Source organism: Dipodomys merriami, unplaced genomic scaffold (genome assembly GCF_024711535.1).
Source record: "Dipodomys merriami isolate MVZ:Mamm:240054 unplaced genomic scaffold, mDipMer1.0.p SCAF_1, whole genome shotgun sequence".
Taxonomy (NCBI): Eukaryota; Metazoa; Chordata; class Mammalia; order Rodentia; family Heteromyidae; genus Dipodomys; species Dipodomys merriami.
The window spans coordinates 61403078-61423440 of record NW_027202270.1 but is presented as its reverse complement, the minus strand read 5'-3'; the positions used below and the strand labels follow the sequence as shown (position 1 = coordinate 61423440).

The following is a 20363-nucleotide window of genomic DNA, read 5'->3' as shown; positions in this document are numbered from 1 at the left end:
ACAGGTACTGGTTCTACCAGATGTAGGGACTATTTTATGAGGCATTTTGAGAGCAAACAACTAGGTTAGAGTACTAATTGCATGACATACTAATTGAAGAACTTATGTCAAATTAAAAAAAAAAAAACAAAGAGAATAACAAAGAGACCTAGAATGTTTGAAGAGATTATCACATGTAAGAGGAAATGAACTAGGCTTGTGATATTCTAGAACAGAGACCTAGAGTTGATTGATAAAATATCTAAGTTTGAATAAGGAAGTGTATAATGACAAAGATGTTCCAAGAAAGGCATGACCTGTCCTGAAGGATCCTGAAGTTAGCAACTATCTACACATCCAGAGGCTGTTGGATGTGGAGACAAGGTAAAATGTTGATTGGTAGGTTGGATTAAACTGTTATCTTCTAATTTCTATACTTCTAATTTATTAAAGTACACACTCAAAAAGAGCTCTAATTTGCTGAAGATATATATATATATATATATATATGAATTATTTGAGTCTCAAGAAATATAATTTCTGCAGTGGTGGAAAAGTTCACTAATAGTTAATTTTAGTGTAAGGTTTCTAAAGAGTCTAAGTAATGAGTTCACAGAAAAGAAATTAGGTTTTATCAAATGGTAGATTGTATTTCACTAATGCTTTTTTTTTAATTCCTAAGCTATCTTTAGCACGTAATTTCAATGAAATGAGTTGAATTTCTGGGGAGCATCCAAACATCAGTATCATTTTAGGATCATCATTATAGTGACTCATTTTAATGAGGTGTTGACCTGTAAGCTAGACGTGGGTAATAATAATACATTTCGCAGAGCTTCTGAGTGCCACCCTTGAATTAGCTAGAATCTTCTTTAATATTCTTGGAATTTGGTGTCAGATTCTGTCTTTTAGAGATTCTTTTCACAATCTACTTTAACTGACCTATGGAATCAAGTCATTTTTTTGTTTTAAAGATTTTGGTTAAGAAGTGTTTCTCAGCCAGGCACTGATAATTCATGCCTGTAATCCTAGCTACTCAGGAGGCTCAGATCTGAGGATCCCAATTTGAAGCCAGCCTCTTACTCCTATTAACTAACAACAAAAATAAAAGCTGAAGGTGGAGCTGTAACTCAAGTGATAGAGTGCTACCCTTGAGCCAAAGAATCAAAAAACAACAACAGAAAAACTCATGAACAGTGGCCAGGCCCTGAGTTCAAGACCCATGACTGACAAAAAACAAAAAAGTTGTGTTGCCCTATGAAATTTTAGTAACTTACATGAACTGTTAGTCTAAATACATTTTATCTTAGTATATAAAAATTCATTTATTAACAGGGACCTTATCTAGTATATTTGGCAAATGTGCACCATTTCTAATTATAACTACAAGTCTTTTGTGCTGCAAGTGACCTTTTTCTATGAATTTTAGAACAGGTGTTCAATTGTATCATAAATATAAGTTCCTGAACTTTTTAGGATTTTCCATGCTAATTTCTTATAATTACATTAGTAAGTAAATGGCCTAAATATACATAATTGGTAATTAGTTTTTAAATATGTACATATAGAAAGGAATTATTATTGGATGTTTGAGGTTGATTTATTAGTGGGTACTTGGAATTTATTTTTTAAAAAAATAGCCTAGTAGGAAACACAAAAATTAATTTCAAGCAAAGTAAGAAAAATTTGAAATCTTTAGTTCCTTTATAGTATCTCAAAACAACATCTTAGTGTAATGGATCTTTGAGGACCTCTGACCAACCTATAATCAAGAAGCACCTACTGATATTTGAACACTGATAAAGAAGAGCGAATTTGGGGTAAAACTGAAGGTAAGTTAAGATGAAGGGAGCAATGTTGCATTCTGAAAACTAAGACTTTCTATAAAAATAGTTACCACCATTTAGTCACCTGATGGAGATAAACATATCCTTACAGAAGTCACACTGGTACTTACATCACTAGCAATGTCTCTTGAAGACTTTGCCAGCTGTACAGAAATGGCATCCACCGGGAGATCATAGCCTTTCTTCAGTGCTTCCTCCCATCCAAGTTTATAGAGTTTCTGAAAATTAAAAACTTTTTTAGCATTATTTTTCTATATTAAAAGTAGATTATTAAGCACAAGCTTACATAGAGTGTTAATCAAATTCTAACTTAATCTACCTCATGTCTAAAGATGGCTGTTTGACAGACTGATAGCATCATCTGATGTGGCTCTGTTTCTATTTTTCATTTTGGCTCCTACAGTCACTTGTTTTAAACACTAATACTAAGATAATAAAAATGACAAGAAAACCACAGAATTCTAAATACTTAATGATAAAAGTAATAGTTACCTTTTATACATTACAATAATTGTGTTAGCCTTTCTGAGTCAAATCCATTGAGTGGATTTATGTCCGTTAAAATCTTAGTAGTAAGAAAAGTAGTAACTAGCAGCAAATAGTCATCTAAATAAAAAGTAGCAAATAGTCTAATACTTTCTAATGAGCTTTGCTTAGAGCCTTACACAGAATTTCTCATTTGCTTCTTGTGGCAATTTAATGTGATAGCACTTTTATGGTCCTAATTTTAGGAATGAGGACCTGAGGATTAGTTGGTAGGTGATTTAATTAATATCAAGTGACTCAACAATGCCAAAACCAAAACTCCTATCAGTTCTGCTAGAGCCAATTTTTTTTGTTTCAGCAATTAGTTATTTATTTCCTATTTCATACAAACACAGAGATCAACAAAACAGCTACTGCCTCCATGGTGCACACAGCTGGAACTGGAGCCCTGGCTCTTAACTCTCTCACACAGCCTCCCTGGGCTAATCAGAGTCACCCCTCCCATTGTCTTATATTTACATGACTCTTTATAACTAAACACATTATAAATTCACAAGTTTTAAAACAAAATGTAAAACCATGTGTATGTACTTTTACCTGACTATAGAGTGTTTGATTCTGCTTTGCTTGCAAAATATCAGGTGTATCAGGCATCACATGAATCTTGGTTTTATCTTTATTCCAATCAATGGTATATAAATGCTAGGAAGTGGGGGAGGGGGAGGGAAAGATATTTGAAATGTGAATAGCTGTGTAGGCAAAACAGAAAATACGGAGTACTTAAATGCACTTCACTGAAAGTAGTAAATAACGAAAAGAACATATGACTCAGAAGAGACCTTGTTTGAGGTCAGCCTTTGTGTTGCATCTGCTTCCTGAATGCGGGATTACAGGCATATGCCACATGTCCAGCTTCAAGCACAGATTAAAAATAATATTTAAGGTACTTTCCATCATTTATATGTAGATGAAAGTACTTAAGATATAATTTCTTAGATTCTCAGAGTAAAGGAAGAAGAATGGCAGAATGCATGGTACTCATAAATCAATATGTTCAACTGAAACCCCTTTGTATAAGTCTTTACAAAAATAAATTTAATAAAAGAGATGCTAAAGTTGAGTACGTAAAAATGAAACTTTAAAAAATTAATTTTTGTCAGCATACATTTGCTATCAAAGGGGGATTTTGCTGTGGCATTTCCACTCAGCATACAATGTATTCCAATCAATAATACCTGCTATCACTTTCCTTTACTCCCTTTTTTACTTCCTCAGGCAATTTCATAATATTTCATTTTAAGAATGGATATCTCATTCTCAGAAATACCTCATTGTAAGAAATATAAGTAGTTTCTCACCCAATTAGAAGGGCAAAGGAAGGCCATACTAGAGATGGACCCTGGAAAATAGCACAGGAAAATGCTCTTAAATGATTCACCACTGCCTGGAAGTGGTGGAGTGGAGTTCAGTTTCCAAACAAGAACCAGGGCCTTTTAGCCTTTCCTTACTTGGGTCTGCTGTAGAAAAGCAACAGTTCTTCCTACCTTGTTCATGGTATGTGCATTCTGCTTGGCTAGCACCATATCCATGGAATCAGTCAACTTCTTAAACTGGAAGGTACTAGGGTGCTGACGGTATTTCTGATCACTGGCATACTCTGTTGCTTTCTTGGCCTTCTCCACTTCTAAAGAACCAGCTGGGCTCCAGCCAAGCCCTTTGTACCATTCATTATAGTCCTGCTTATATTCATTCTATAAAAAGAAGAGACAAACTATCAATTTACACACAAAATTATGCTACTAAAGTATCTGCTTCCTCATGCTAGAGATCCAAACATCACCCCACTAGAAGAGCAGCCTTACATCACTCTGTATGCGATTCATATTCCTGGTCAGCTCGATATTCATGGCATCTGGAAGGAGGATGTACTTGTGAATCAGGCGCTTGTAGTTAGTGTTGGTGATGTTGGCTTGGGCATCCTTGGCAGCTGTGACACTCAGCATGTCAGGAGAGGTGTGGTAACTAGTCTTTGTCTTCTCATAGTTTTTCTTGTACTCTCGATCAGACTGCATCTTGGCTACTTGCATGGAGTGGACCAATTTAGGATCATCTTCCAGACTGCGGAAACCAACCATTTTCCCCTTCTCCTTTTCATAATTATACTTATATTTATACTGTGAAGAAAATATAGATGCATATGAAGAACAAGTCTCTTGGCTGATTATCATTCTAATATCAATATTCTATTTCATAAGATAGATACTCATATAGCCCTCTCAAATAATAAATTTCTGACATTTACCTATATAACTTAATTCTCACAACTACAGAGTTCTCATTACAGCCCCATTTTATATATGATTATATGCTGAAACCAGAGAGGTGAATGACTTGCTGAGATAACTTGTGGAGACACTATACCATACTGACTTATACATGATTTAGTGTCACAAGAATAAGAATACTACAAGACAAAAAGCAAGGTGGTTTAAGCAGCTTGATGTTGCCCTGATAAACCAACCAGCAGTCATTTCTTGATGAGAATAGGTTCAATTATGAAATGTACAGTTTAATTATAGAGTAGCTTTATATTTGTGGCATTCCTTTCAAGACTCTTTAAACTTGTATAATGGGTAAGAAATTGTCCTACTTACCACCCTAACTTTTATGGAGAGGATATTGTGATACATAGAGAGATTCTTATTCTGCCTGACTCCTCATGAAGTGGAGTCTACAAGTTATAGAGTAGAAGCCAGGAAAGTGGAATAGCTTGAGTGTAATGGAGAGAAAAGAACTTGTGACTCTCATGACAATGGGGGAGGAATATGCTGGTTAGGTCATAAAGATGAAGATCAGAGGGGAGAAGAGAGACCAAGTACAACTTGGAAGGTGACCAGGAAAGAATACTTAAGATGTGATCCACCTTTCACTCCCAAGTTACTGCGTCATCCCTGGGAGTAGATTTTTTGAGGAGTGAAATGTATTTCATAAAATGAAATGTGTTATGATAGTACCATGTTGGTTCATCAGCTTCCTGGGGGTTGTATAGTATTTGCCAGTTTCTATGGTATAAATTCTCCCTCCACAGATGACATCAAGCTACAACCAGTTTGTAAATCTTTCCATGAAAATCAGATCATTAGCCCAATAAACAGCACTCCTAGCACAACACTCCACAAGGTACACTGTTGGGAAGTCAGATCCTAAGAGGGAGAAAGCAAGAACACCACCAGCTTTTCCCCCATGAAAACTTGGTAAGGGCTTTGGATTTCTATTTGCCATGCTTTGGTGAAAGAATTCAAAATGAATTCACCTACATCTCTTGAAGTGGGAGCTGATATCTAGGAGATCTGTAATATGGTTTGTGTTTTATATTTCAGAAATGCCAGAGAAAACAAATGATCTGAGCTAAGAGGAATTCATAGACCACAGTGAGTCTATTGTTAGCAGGCACGTGTGTTTTTCCTATTTTATCTCGTGGATATTTCCCTTATTATTTTGGTTGATTGAAAACCCCAGCCAGATGACCATCTTGTTTTATACTTACATCACTTGCAATATCCCGGGAAGCCTTCGCAGCTTTGATAGGAATTGCGTCTGTTCTGAGATCATAGCCTTTCTTTTTAGACTCTTCCAAAGAAAGTTTGTACATTTTCTGTAAAGAGAGACAAAAAATCAATAATTTTCTTTTAAATAGGGAAGTCATAATTATTCTCAAACAACAAGTTAGTTCTGTGGCATCTTTTTAATTTTTTTAATTTTTTATTTTTTTGTTGGTCGTGGGGCTTGAACTCTGGGCCTGGGCACTGTCCTTTAGCTCTTCAGCTCAAGGCAAGGGCTCTACCACTTGAGCTACAGCGCCACTTCCGCATCTTTTTTATTTGAGCTAGAGGTTTCATTGGTTGTTTAATGGCTGAGTGACCTTATAAAGAAAAGTCATATGGGGGACAAAATGCTTACATTCAAACATATTTTTCAGAACCATAAATAGTACTAGTCTCCTTTTACAAATAAACATCAAAGAGGATGTATTTTATAATTAAAAGACTATAAAAAAGCTATCTTCAAAAAAACAAATAGGTCTTTACAATCAAGTCTTTCATTTATAAAATTATGTGGATTTCCACAATACAGTCAGTAATTCCAAATCTTTGTGGAATTCAAAGAAAAGAAAAATTCCTAGCAGAGAAATTTCTAGCAACTATGACCAGGCTGAGAAAGGAAATGAAATAAAACATCAGTGCATTTTCTTACAGGTATTTCACACTCCTTGTGGTAGGGTCACCCTGATTTCTTTATTTTCCTTTTCCATTTAAATCTCTGGTTTAAGACCACCCAAAAGCTTGGTGATGGAGCTCCCTAAGAATGAAATCCTGGGACTCGCATTTCTTGCCCCAAGCCTTATCATTAACTTCTAGATCTTGTGCTTTGATGGATGTTTGCTAGGAACAAAACCCAGGCACCCTCCAAACTCCTAACTGCTTCTCTCACCTACTCCAAATGTGGTCAGAATAAAATTAGAATGGGAAATTTCTCATCTGTGGACTTCCATTAGCATCTTTAAAAACAGAAGCATTGATGAGCTTGTTTTCTCTTACTGGTTCAAAGGAAGGAATTATACTTACATCACTCATATTAATTGCATTTGCTTTGGCCAAAATAATCTGGGGGATATCAGGCATGATGTGGATTTTGGTCTTGTCAGCTTCCCATGCTTGTTTATAGAGGTGCTGGGGACAAAAAATAAAGAAATGTTTAAAATCTTAATAAGAGTTCATTTAGTATATATGTATCATCGATTTCTATTATGTAATAATATTATTATATTATCTTATTTATAAATAATTATATATCTGTATATAATTATTTTTAGCCAGGTGCTGGTAGCTCACACCTATAATCCTAGCTACTCAGCAGGCTAAGATGCGAAGATCATGGTTTGAAGCCATCCTCAACAGGAAAGTCTGTGAGATTTTTATTTTTTGAGGCATAATATGGCACATGGGTTTTTCTAATGTAATTTTTATTGTTATTCAAGTATTGTACAGAGGGGTCAGGTAATGAGTAAATTTCTTTTTGGACAAAATCTCCCTTTCCTTTGCTTTTCTCCAATTTCCCTGTGAGATTTTTTTTTCTTTTCTTTTTCCCTCATGAAATTCTTTTCTCCAATTAACCACCAAAAAGTCAGAAGTGGAGCTGTGGCTCACAATGGTAGAGAGCTATCCTTGAATACAAAAACTCAGGGATAGTGCCCAGGCCTTGAGTTCAAGTCCCAAGACTGGTATAAAAATTTATTTTTAGTGAAAAAGATCTTCTTCAACAATACAATGAGGAAGATATAAGACAGAAAATGTGTCCTGTCTCCTTAAGTTTGGAGATGATATCTCTTCCTAAAGTCTTCTAGGTATATTATAGCACAGCTATCCCTTTAAAATATAAATAAAGCCATTTAATATGTAATGTTCTCATCTTGCTTTTGCACTGAATAATATAGGTTAGACATTTATTTTGAAAATACTTTAATTCATTCTTTAAAAAAACTACATGGTATTTTGTGATGAGGTATAACCCAATTTATTTAACCAGTTTTCCACTGATGTATATTTATTCATGGTTTCCAGTCTTTTCTTATCTCAAGCAACAATGCCATGGTCTTCCTGGTGGGTCAGGCAATGTGCCACCCATCTAGTCAGCTCAGAAACGATCTGTTGACCCAGCTGTTGGCACACAGATTCTCATCACCTCTTTTGGAGTTTGCTGCCTCATCCAAGAACGTGGCCTTCCCACATCTATGACTCATCATAGTGGAGATATATAAGCTTGTCCAATCCAGCGTAATATGGCGTACTCTAACAGGTGATACTCAACAGGCATTGGCCAAGGATTTCTTATGAGAACTATTTCCATGAGTACTATTCCTAAAAAGAAAAAGCCTATGCCAAATTCTCTTTTGGCATCTGCTCTCAGAACTCTATTGTATTATGTATATCTTTGTACATTAAGATTTCTATAGGAGCATGAATACCTAAATTTTTCATTTTTACAAACATTGACAATCTATTTAAATTTTGCAATATAAACTCCCTTGCTGGCATTATGAATACATAATTTTAAAGTATTTTATGGTAGAAGAAAAATTCTCTGCTTTAGCTCGGCTTAAGTAAAACAAAAAGATTTTTCTCTTCAACCAGATGTTGGTGGACTTTTTGAGTAGAAGAGCAGAAAGTACAGGCCCACTGGCACAGCTGCACTAGCTCCTACTCAACCTTAACATAGCCAAAGAGATTTCAAGATGGCTATTAAATAAAGGGTTTCTATTTATTTTCTTTTATCAGTGACTTAACAGTTAGAGCCTCTGATTGGGTATAATTTATTTTCTTTATTTTAAAACTATAGTAACCTTTTTCAAGGTAAAGGAAGGCTTAAATGTGAACCCTTGCAACTGTGTTAGCAAAACCTGTAGATTAAATACCTGTATCTTGTCTGATCAGTAACACTGTACTATGAAAAGACTTATGCCATTCACACCACCCTATTTGTTAGGAAATGGAAAATCTTGGAGAAAATTACATTAAGTGAATTAAGCCAGATCCAAAGAAACAAAGGTCCCATGGTTTTCCTTATTTGTAATAACTAGTATAAGTCTAGGACAAGCAGAAGAGGTCAAAAGCTATGTACATATGACCATATAACCTGGTGTTAAGAGAAATGAATCCCAAGACAGGAACATAAGAGGTTTTATCTTTGTTGTTGTTCTTTTTAATGTTGTTCTTTTAATGTTGTTCTTTTTATTTATAATGTACTATGTGATTTTTTTTGTTTGTTTCTTTGAATGTTCTTCACCCATGGAACAATCGCTGTTGTCACTGTATTTGATTCCCGTGTCCTGCATCTTGTATATATATTTTTCTAATTTGAGGAGGGGAAGGGAAATAACAAAATGCTGAAACAGGATACAGGATGACCCATTGTAACAATGAGATGTACAAGACAACTTTGCAGGGGTGGGGGAGGGAGGAGTTGGGGAGGTGGGGAGGAAAGGACTGGTAGGGGAAAAACAAAGGAGGGAATAACAATGCTTGATAGGAAATGGACTCATTACCTTGCTCATGTAACTGTAACCCCTCTGTAAGTATCTTTACAATAAAAATATATATTTAAAAAGAGAAAAGAAAAAGACTTACATCATTCATAATTTTCGCATTATTCTGGGCCAAAACCATGTTCATTGAGTCCATCAATGTTGAATATTTCAAAGTGTCTGGGTGCTGGCGGTACTTCTTTTCACTAATAATCTCCATAGCTTTCTTGTTTTTCTCAGCTTCTAGGGAGCCAAGAGGGAGCCAACCAATGCCCTTCATGAAGTCAGCATAGTCCGCTTTGTACTGATTCTGGAGAAGAGGGAAAAAAATTCAGTGATGAGAATTCAAAACTTCTCAAGAAGTATGTTACTAATATTCTATAACTTCCACTTCTGTTTTTCAACCGACAATCTTCAGATTTCATCCTACTGAGTAGCTAGGGTTACAGGTGTGAACCTCTGGTACCCAGCAATGGAAGACTTCTATAAGTCTCATTTTTCTCTTTAGCATATGAGTCTCTGATTGCCTACTACTGTTACAATTTCTCTAAGTCACACACAAAACCACAATGGTACTGTACTGAGGCAAATTTTGTTGACTTCCCCTGCTCAGATCTGAAATTTCTCCCTGTAACTACCATCATTTATGTATTGATATACTGCCTTGGCATCCCCAAAGAGAGATCTAAGCTTGGTTTAATGTGGTCTCCTTTTAGATTTCAAGTTAAATTCACTTTTTTCCAGTTACCAATGGCTTCTTCAGCTGAATTTCCTTTGATTCATCTATCAGGAGTCTTTCATGCATTTGATCTTCTTTGCTAGGCTCCTTCTTTCTGTACATTCATTCTGAAACTGTGTCTGATTTGCTGTCTTTGTTGGATGCCAAATCCAACAGCATTGTAGCAACAAGAGTAGAAAGAAAGACTGCTTTCCTGATTAGATCTCTTGTTAAAAGATATATACTCACTCTTAGGTAAGACATGAAACACCTCAGGAAATTGCACACAAATTTCTTTCAGGATTTTCAGGATGTTGTGATTTCTAGTCACTCATTACTTATTTTCTAAAACAAATGCCTTTTAATTATTGTGGCTTTTACGTACATCACTTTGAATCTGCATCATATTTTTGGCCAATTCAAAGCCCATGGCATCAGGTAGCATGTTGTAGGTATGGATTATGTTCCTATAGTTGGCATTGGTGGCCACTTCCTGAGATTTCTTGGCGGCCACTACACTGAACATGTCCACTGGGGTGTGGAAAGAGGTCTTGGATTTCTCATAGCCCTTCTTATATTCCCGGTCTGACTGTATCTTCGCTACTTGCATGAAGTGCACCAACTTGGGATCATCTTCTAGGCTCCGGAAGCCAATATGTTTGCCTTTGGATTGCTCATAGGCTTTCTTGTATTTGTACTGTGGACAGAAAAGGAAACACAACAATGGGAATAGTGAAGAAAGGAGAACAAAAATCTCATTCATTGGGTACCATGAGCTTTGTGGTAGGCAAAAGGATTCGAACTCTAAAATCAGGCATGAGGCTGAAAATTATCTGTAAATGATTTGAATAGTCTAAAAGCAGCTTATTATTCTTTTTTTAAAAAAATACATGATTCAGTTGCTTTTTATACTACAGAATGAACAATGGTTAGAGGATGGTTGGATTAGGCAAAGGTGAGGATGCTTAGATTAGGTGATCCAGGATGGTGTTACCACAAACACTCAGTAGAGTTGAGCACAGTTCCTGAATACACACAAGGGTTTCTCATTTACCCTCCTTTGCTTGGTCTAAAGACAGCCAGGGGAAAACTTACATCACTGGCAATGTCCCGAGAAGCCTTTGCCGCCTTTATGGACAGAGCATCAGGCCTCAAGTCATAGCCTTTCTTCTTTTCTTCTTCCCAGCCTGCTTTGTATAGTTTCTAAATGATGGAACAGAAAAACAACAGCACCTTGTTACTAGTTTAGAGTGGAGATCCTTTGGGGTTTCAAAATGGTCAGCCTTCTTCCCCCCCAAAATAAAAACAACAAAACCCCCCACATTTTTGTGTTGTTTATCTACTTACATCACTCATGGTGATTTGGTTTACTTTGGAGAGTAAAATATCTGGAGTGTCAGGCATGACGTGAATGGTGGTCTTGTCTTTGTTCCACTTTTCAGTGTAGAGCCTCTGCAAAAGGGAGATAAAGTACATGATTTTACAGCAGAACAGGTTTCTGGCAATGCTAGCAGGAGGAAGAGATTCACATCTCCATCATGGTTCAATTGGAGTGGGAAATGGATGAAACAGAAGAAAAGCTGAGGAAACTGGATCCTCAATAAGAAAAGCAATCAGTTGTCAAGTATGGGAGCCCTCTTTGCCTGAAGCATCAGATGCCATCTTGCCCGTATCTTAAACTAATTCTGAGTTTAACAGTCCTGAGGTTTTAATATGATATCAAGATGGTGTGAGCTGTAGAAACAAGGAAAGTGTTAGCATCCCTGCCTACAACCATCACCACAATCATCATAGAAGATAAAGCTGCTGAAGAGGTTTCCAGGGCCTACATCATGAGTGCTTCAGGGGTCCGTGGCTGATGAAGCAGATGGGCTCCTACCTTGTCCATAGTGATTTTGTTGCTTTTGTTCAGCGCCTGTTCCATTGTGTCCATAGAGTATGTGAACTTGAGCTTCTCAGGGTGCTGGCGATACTTCTTCTCACTGAGAATCTCTCCCGCTTTCTTTGCCTTTTCTACCTCCAGGGAATCAATCGGGACCCAGCCAATCCCTTTCATCCAGTGGGTGAAGTCAGATTTGTAGAGATTCTTAATAAAGAAGGAGAAAATTTTCATTTCATTAAGAGCCAAGAGTTTCTTTGCCTACACAATTTACTCATTATCAAAAAGGAAAAGAGGGAAGAAGAAGGAGAGACTTCGTAATTTTTATTTTCCATGGCAAAATCACTTATAAAAATGAATATATTCATGGAAGTATTGAACTGAAAATTTGAATGTAACAATTTCTTAAAAAATTAACTTTCTTAACAAAGCATAGTGAATCACACCCATAATTCCAGCACTCAGGAGTCGAGGCAGGATTGTAAGCTCCAGGTCAGTCTATAACTAGAACCTGTCTCACAGATGTCAACTTCCTTGAAGAAATGAAAGGTTAACAAGATTTTGCCTTAGGAACAACATTCTGTGTCACCCATTTGAGCCTCTTAAGATTTTCATAGATCATATGTTGGAGCTAAGAGCCAAAGATATATACAGTAAACCATTGGTATTTGGGGATAAATGGGTTTAAGGACACCAGTGGGGGGAAAAATAAACTCACAAATGACAAGAAAGCTACAAGTAGTTCAAATGAGTCAAATTATAAAATTTCAAAGTCTATAGGAGTTCCCTAGAAAGAAGAGCAAGTTGAACCAGGTTTAAGATGGAGTAAGTGGCTCTGGAATTTTCTCTACCACGCATAGAAATAGGAAATGCAGTGCTGTCAGCTGCTGACCAGTACGTACATCACTCTGAATTTGCATGGCATTCCTGTTGTGCTCCACATTCAAGGCATCAGGCAGGAGGGTGTAGTTGTGGTATGCTTGTCTGTAGTTGGTGTTGGTAGCAACCTCCTGAGATTTCTTAGCAGCAGTCACACTGAACATATCCAACGGTGTGTGGTACCTGGTCTTGCTGGCTTCATAACCTTTCTTGTACTCACGATCTGACTGTATTTTGGCCACATTCATGTAGTGGACAAGTTTAGGATCATCTTGAAGGCTGAGAAATCCAATTTGCTTCCCTTTGGCTTTCTCATAGGCCTCCTTGTATTTGCACTAGTTCAAAGAAAAGATTAGAGAGGGGAGATGCTTGATATGAATTGAATTTATACAACAAACTAAGTAAAAGCTAAATACAGTTGGAATCTAAGTAACAGTGAACCTCTTTGTTTTAGTAGTTTAAAACGAACAACTAGTGAAATGTTTCTAATCTTGAAACCTGTCCTGAACTTTATATCAAGGTTGTTGTAAGTAGAATCTTTGAATATGTTCAGTTTCCTTAAAGTTGTGTATTTTTACCTTGTTTACATTATTATTCTGAATTATCTGATAAAGTCATTTCCAAGTCGTAACTTTCAGCAAGACTCTAATACAAATTAAAGTAGTGAACTTCAATTAGTGAGCTTGCACTTTCAGAAGGCATATAACACTGTAAAAAATATAAGATAACCTGTAAAAATGTAATATTTTGTTATTCAGCCTATAATTTCTCCTAGCTTCTCTTTGTAGAAATTACAATATATATTAAAACAGTATATAATATCTATTTGGATATATTTTTATTTAATTATGTTTTATTATATCAAAATATTTCTGAAGCTGGGCACTTATGGCTCACACCTGGAATCCTACTCAGGAGGCTGAGATCTGAGGATTGTGGTTTGAAGCCAGCCCAGGTAAGAAAGTCCATGAGACTCTTATCTCCAATTAACCACAAGAAAACTGGAAGTGGAGTTGTGGCTCAAATGGTAGAAGGGTAGCCGTGAGAAGAGCTCAGGGATAGCACTCAGACCCTGAGTTCAAGTCCTACAACTGACCAAAAAAAATGTATGAAAACCTAAATTCAAGAGCATTCTTTTGAAACAGTTTACTGAACTGTTTCTTTTTCTGAAAATGCTAGAGGTCAAAGTCACTGGGTTTTTAAAGAAATTTTAAGTAGTTAGGGCTGTGACAGTAATGCACTGCTTGCCTAGCACGTGAAAGGCCCTGGGTTTATTCCTCAGCACCACAAAAATTGAATGAAGCTATATTTACCAGTGGCACTTTAGGAAATTAGAAAATATTTTAATACATTTTGTTTGCTTCTTTATACTTCATGGTTTCATACACAATGTACAGACTTTCAAAATGGAGTTTGTTGCTTTGTAGTTAGACTTACATCACTGGCAATATTTCTTGAACTCTTTGCCGCAACGATGGGGATGGCATCTGGCCTCAGGTCATAGCCCTTAGCCAGGGTCTTCTTCCAGTCTGCTTTATAATGAGCCTTCAAATAAAGGGAATATCATTTCAGTATTTGACATTGTTAAAAGAAGAATGCCACAGGGTATCACAGTGTTTCTTTAAGAGAAATTCATAGCAAGGCTATTAGTTCATCTTATACATATGTATCAGATTCTTTAATAAAAATATTAGAGCAGGTGCCAGTGGCTCACACCTATAATCCTATACTCAGGAGGCCAAGAGCTGATGATCATGGTTTGAAGCCAGCCCAGGTAGGAAAGTCCATGAGATGCTGATCTTCAATTAATGACATAAAAAAGCCGGAAATGGCAGTGTGGCTCAAGTGGTAGAGTGCTAGCCTTGGGCAAAAGGAGCCCAGAGAAAGCACCTAGGCCCAGAGTTTAAGTCCCAGGACCAAAAGAGTAATAATAAAACTCAATACAGGAGCAGGGTGTATTGTTGGACACCTGTAATCTCAGAAATCAAGGGGCTGAGGCAGGAGGATCATGAATTCATGTGAGACTCAGTCCCCAAATGCCCAACCAAACAAAAATCAAAAACAGGACAAAAAGAAAGACAATCCTACTCCATCCCCAAAAGTCAATTATTACACTATCACCTCAACTGACTTCAAAAGTTATACATTTGCCTAAGAAAACAATGTAGAATAACAAAAGATTTTTATTTTTTTTCATAATTTTCTAACTTTCCTATAATACTTTTGGAAAATAAGCATAAAACATTTCAAACTTATAGACAATATGGCAATAAAAATAAAATATGCAGATCTAGTGTTTACTCACTTTCATTTGATTTTAATGATCATTACATATAAAATTAAGGAAAAATTTAAACGGATAAAAGACAAAAAAATGTATACTTGAGACAACACAGAGCTTAAAAATAAGAAAAAATTGCCGGGCGCCGGTGGCTCACACCTGTAATCCTAGCTACTCAGCAGGCTGAGATCTGAGGATCATGGTTCAAAGCCAGGAAAGTCTGAGACTCTTATCTCCAATAAACCAGTAGAAAACTGGAAGTGGCACTGTGGTTCAAGTGATAGAGTGCTCATCTTGAGCTGAAGAGCTGAGGGATAGCACCCAAGCCCAGAGTTCAAGCCCCACAACCGACAAAAAAGAAAAAAGAAAAATAAAAGAAAACATTAAGCCATTTAAAGAAAACCACTTATCCAGGTTTGATTGGGTCTTGAAACCAGTTTACTGACATTTTTAAAAAGTGTTTTTCATTCTGGGTTTGACCTCACATTCTTCCCACCCCAGCCTTCTGAGCAGCTCAGACTACAAATGTGCACCACCATGACCCGTTTCATATAATGGATTTAAACATCATCTCTACTTATGTGCCAAGGCTTTCCAAGATGGCCAATTACATTGTTTTAAAAACTTTTTTGAAGAAAGTCAGATTCTTGGAAGTAATAATAGTTAAAACAAAAGTTACACAATCCAGTATTTACATTTAATACAGACTATGTCGTTTTGTGTTTTCCAGTTTATCCATCTCATTTTGTGGGGTACTATTTTCTAGGCTCATTTTACCACCCCCTAATGAGTTATTAAGGTCTAAGTAAAATTTTATGGTGGCCGCTATTCTTAGATTGCATGGTAAGAGTACCACCTGTGGACTCAGGTTTCCTCCCCTTGAACTACTTAATGCAGGAGTTACCAGAACAGGGAAGACGCATAAGCTATCTTAGACTGGCACCAAGCCAAATACTCACATCACTCATGTTGAGGGCGTTGACCTTAGCTTGAATAAACTGAGGCAGTTCAGGGTCGATGGTGTACTTGTGCTTCAGTTTCTCCCCCTCCACTTTGTAGTTCAACTGCAAACAAGGAGAAAGCGTGAAAACACTACTAGCTGACTTAGTGTGAACTTCACTCACTCTTTTAAAAAGAAAGGCTATTGCTTGTGTTTCCCATACAAGGTGAATGAGTGCCTATTCTGTCACAGGAAGGGGCTCAGCGTAGATAAATTCATGTCCCCAAGCCTCTAATAGTCATTGGATTGTGTGCGCCAGGCTGAGTGGCAGGCTGTGTTTAAAGTGCTTTTTGAAAAAGACTGATTTGTCCTCTTGAAATTCCAGTCTAGCAGAGGAAACAGATGTACAGTAAACTATGAACTATAGCTAAGTTTTATGATGTGTTATAAATAGAGTGAACATAGAAGAAAAATCATAAAGGCCTCTGTAGAAGCAGCACTATGCTCAAACTTAAGAGAAAAGGGAGAGTTTGCCGAAGAAGCACAACATTTGCAGGGCCCAGTGGCTGAAAATGGCCTGGCCAACCTAAGGAACTAATAGTAGCCCAAGACTGGGGGCTTGAATGTGGACAGTTAAGAGGAGCAGAGCATGGATTGAAGGGTCTTTGCAGACAAGTTAAAGAGTAGGGATGTTCAGTTTAAGCAGAAGTTCCTAAGAGGTTGTCCATTAGAATGTGGTTTATGCTTTAAGATATAACCTGATTGCTTGAGACCACAGTCAGGGAATACAGACACCAGGTCATTGCAGTTGTCAACATGAGAGATAAGGAAGCAGGGATGAGGGGACTGGCACTTCAGCAAGCTGGATGAGCTATTTGGGACACTGACTGGCAGATGTATTGGATGCAGGAGTACAAACATAGAGGTGTTAAAGTGACCACCAAGTTTTTGGTTTGAGTTACTACATCTGTCTAGCTATAATTGGTATTTACTGGGATGGGGAAGACATAATAGAGCGAGTATACAATTCTCCTAACTAGGAAAACACACACACACACACACACACACACACACACACACACACACACACACACACACAAACACACACACAATGAGAAACGATGCCTGCCTTAGTACAAAAGAAATCAAAAGTCTCTACAGCATTATGACCACGAAAATAGAATGACTCCTCTGCAGTAATGTGATCCAATTCAAGGAAAGTGCTTGCCAGCCACATTGCCAAAAATAAAAATAAACAATAAAAATCTGGAACTAAAAGAAAGCAAGCAAACAAAATGTCCCTTTCTTTCTTTGCTTTGTGCTCACCCATCTCTTTCCATGAAGGCCTTTTAGAAGAACTCTGAAGTTACTAAAGGATATGATAGGTTGAGCATTGTAATCACCCTCTGACTGAAAGAGAGTCTGGGACTCAGAAATAAGACTCAGATGCTTGCAAATAAACTGCTTATCTCCTCCCCGGGGGCCTTCTTCTAAGATTGCCTCCCAGAACATCGAGCTGTTATGCAAGGGATTAAGACATTAAGCCTTTTTACCTGGGTAGAAATATTGTCACCCAGAACAATAAAATAGCTTGTTTTGCAATTCAGACAGAGTTGTACATGATTGCAATAATGCCATTCCGTGTGTATAGTGGGTAGTCGGGGTGTCTGCTTATGAATGGCACAGATTCTCTGCATTTACAAAACAAAGTAAGTTCGGAAAAATCACTTTTCCCCTGCCTGTTTTCCCTGTGTTCATATTCCATGTTGCTTCAAAAGTTAAACCCATCTCTCTTCTATTCCTGAGAGCCGTTTATTTGGTAACATGGATGCATGCTCACGTATTGAATTATGAAAGGTGGTGGAGCGGCTTGGCATTGAGGGTTGGTTATTCATGGGCAAATCCTTTTGAAGGGAAGCAAGCCACTTACATCACTTAGCTGCTTTGTGTTCTGTTGAGCCAAAACCATGCCCATGGAATCAGGTACACTTGTGAACTTGATGGTGTCTGGGTGCTGTCGATACTTCCTTTCATTTAATGCATCACCTGCTTTCTTGACTTTCTCAACCTCCAGAGAGCCAATAGGGATCCATCCAATGCCCTTGAAGAAGCTGTTGTACTCATCTTTATATACGTTCTGCAGGAGAGTAATAAGCTCTTATGAGAAAGTATCCTACATAAGTCTGATTCAAGGAAGTTTCTGTAATTCCATCCAAGGGGAACAGCAATTATTTCCCTATGTTCCTATGTTCCTGTCTGACTTGTCTGTCACACAGTTTATTACCTGCAATTGGATAATGTGGAAAAGCAGTTCTATTGTTAGAATTTATCATACAGAACAGACAGGAATCTGGGTCATATATTTCCATGGGTACTGCTCAAAATGTTCTATCTCTTGACAATTTGAGCTTTCCATTTGATTTCACTGAAGACTCCAAAACTTTGAGTTTCACATACACTGTCCAAATAAGCTATTCCTGCTCTCAACTAGACAGAAAGATTTTTCTTGAGCACCAAGAAATGAATACCATTTCTTTCCTTTACAGAGGACAATTTCTTACAGAAATCTGTTTCCTGAAGACAGAGTATTCTGAATGTTAAACATCTCACTGTGTGGCTCTCCATGAATCATGTGGGAAGCCCAAAGACTTCTCATTTCATTTTAGATGACTCATTATACAGAGTTACATAGAGGATCAGGTGAACTTGGGTTAATAAACAAAGTAAGCTTTCCCGAATTCAGGAAGCATCAAAAATTCTCTTTGACTAATATTAAACCACTATTATTATTCATAGAGGCCCATGAGAGTACCTCTGACTGAGAATCTAAGTTTCTTACATAGTTAAGGAAAATGGCTTTATCTTTTGTCCATAAGTTAATAAAGGCAATGTCAATGATGGCAATATAAGTACAGAAAGCCAGCAGAAACCACTTGTCTAACATGCACTTTGGTAGTTTTTATCACACATTACCTATTCTAAGGTGCTTTTCTCTAATATTTTACTGCCGTCTGAATTCTAATAAAATGCACAGAAATGACCATCCTTTAAGAACAAACACATCTAGTTCTGTTACATGGTTACATAGTTCTGTTACACACTTACATCACTTTGAATCTGATTTGCATTCCTTGTGTGTTCTACACTCATAGCATCAGGCAGGTAGGTGTAATGATGTAAGGGCTGTTTGTAGTTGACATTGGTGGCTACATCCTGGGCCATCTTTGCTGCTGTAATGCTAACCATATCCCCAGGGGTATGGTAGCTAGTTTTAGTGTTCTCATAGTTCTTCCTGTATTCACGATCCGACTGCAGCTTTGCCACATTCATATAGTGGACAAGTTTAGGATCATCTTGGAGGCTTCTGAAACCCACATGCTTTCCCCTTGATTTCTCATAAGCTTCTTTGTATTTATACTGCAAAGACAGAATTTAGTTAGCAAAGTTCTAGGGTGCTGATAACATTAGGTACAACAATGACGTTCACACAAAAAGGCACTCAGAACATTGTGATTTTTCTGGGAAAAGTATTTTTTAAAAAAACAGTAAATACACCTCATCCAGGAAATTTGGCATGAAAATATTTGTTTCAAACTTGGTAGAGGCTTCAAGGGAATACTTGAATGATAAATTAAGAAACAGGTTTTTTTCCCTTTGTCTTGACTTCTGTAGGTGACTTAAGTATAGAATTGTATTTTAAATCAACTGAGATTTCACACTTCATATGAACATGTCCCCTTCCAAATGTTGGACCTATTTTCTAGCTTCACAAGAAAGTGAATTTTCCTAATCCAATATATGATTTCACTTCATAGATGTGAGTACCACCTATGCAGGTAGCTGGTCTCCCCCATACCACTTATCCACAGCTCCTCTTCAAGCTTCAGGAAGAGGCAGCTTCAAGTGAATTAAGGAGCCACAACAAGGTCCAGGACTGCCACAGGCTTTCTCATAAGTAAAATTCTGGCCAGAAAACTGTAATCTGTTCAAGATCCCTTACAGCTGGGAATAGCAATGAGAAGTAGATTGAGCTATCTGAAATAGGTCAATTCCTTCAAGAATGCCAAAGAATTTAAATCTACCCAAATACTGTGCTCTGCCTGGATTCTTTTTTTTTGAGGGGGGGGGTCTGGTCGTGGGGCCTGAACTCTGGGCCTGGGCGCTGTCCCTCAGCTCTTCAGCTCAAGGCTAGTGCTCTATCACTTTAGCCACAGCACCACTCCAGCTTTTTTCTTTTTGCTAATGTGGTGCTGGGGAATCGAACCCAGGGCCT

General features: G+C 37.3%; 1 protein-coding gene across 16 annotated transcripts in view; it reads right to left on the bottom strand.

Annotated features, from left to right (window-relative positions):
- Positions 1–20363, bottom strand: part of Neb (nebulin) — a 214272-nt gene that overhangs the window by 137376 nt on the left and 56533 nt on the right. For all 16 annotated transcript variants that reach the window (XM_070023306.1, XM_070023324.1, XM_070023348.1 and 13 more), the window contains exons 37-52: positions 19196–19507; positions 18021–18227; positions 16110–16214; positions 14307–14414; positions 12893–13204; positions 11991–12197; positions 11459–11563; positions 11207–11314; positions 10497–10808; positions 9497–9703; positions 6938–7042; positions 5860–5967; positions 4175–4486; positions 3857–4063; positions 2910–3014; positions 1937–2044 (exon numbers count right to left, since the gene is read on the bottom strand). In XM_070023306.1, the coding sequence (XP_069879407.1) occupies positions 1937–2044; positions 2910–3014; positions 3857–4063; positions 4175–4486; positions 5860–5967; positions 6938–7042; positions 9497–9703; positions 10497–10808; positions 11207–11314; positions 11459–11563; positions 11991–12197; positions 12893–13204; positions 14307–14414; positions 16110–16214; positions 18021–18227; positions 19196–19507 (2928 nt within the window). The remainder of the gene's footprint in view (positions 1–1936; positions 2045–2909; positions 3015–3856; positions 4064–4174; positions 4487–5859; positions 5968–6937; positions 7043–9496; positions 9704–10496; positions 10809–11206; positions 11315–11458; positions 11564–11990; positions 12198–12892; positions 13205–14306; positions 14415–16109; positions 16215–18020; positions 18228–19195; positions 19508–20363) is intronic.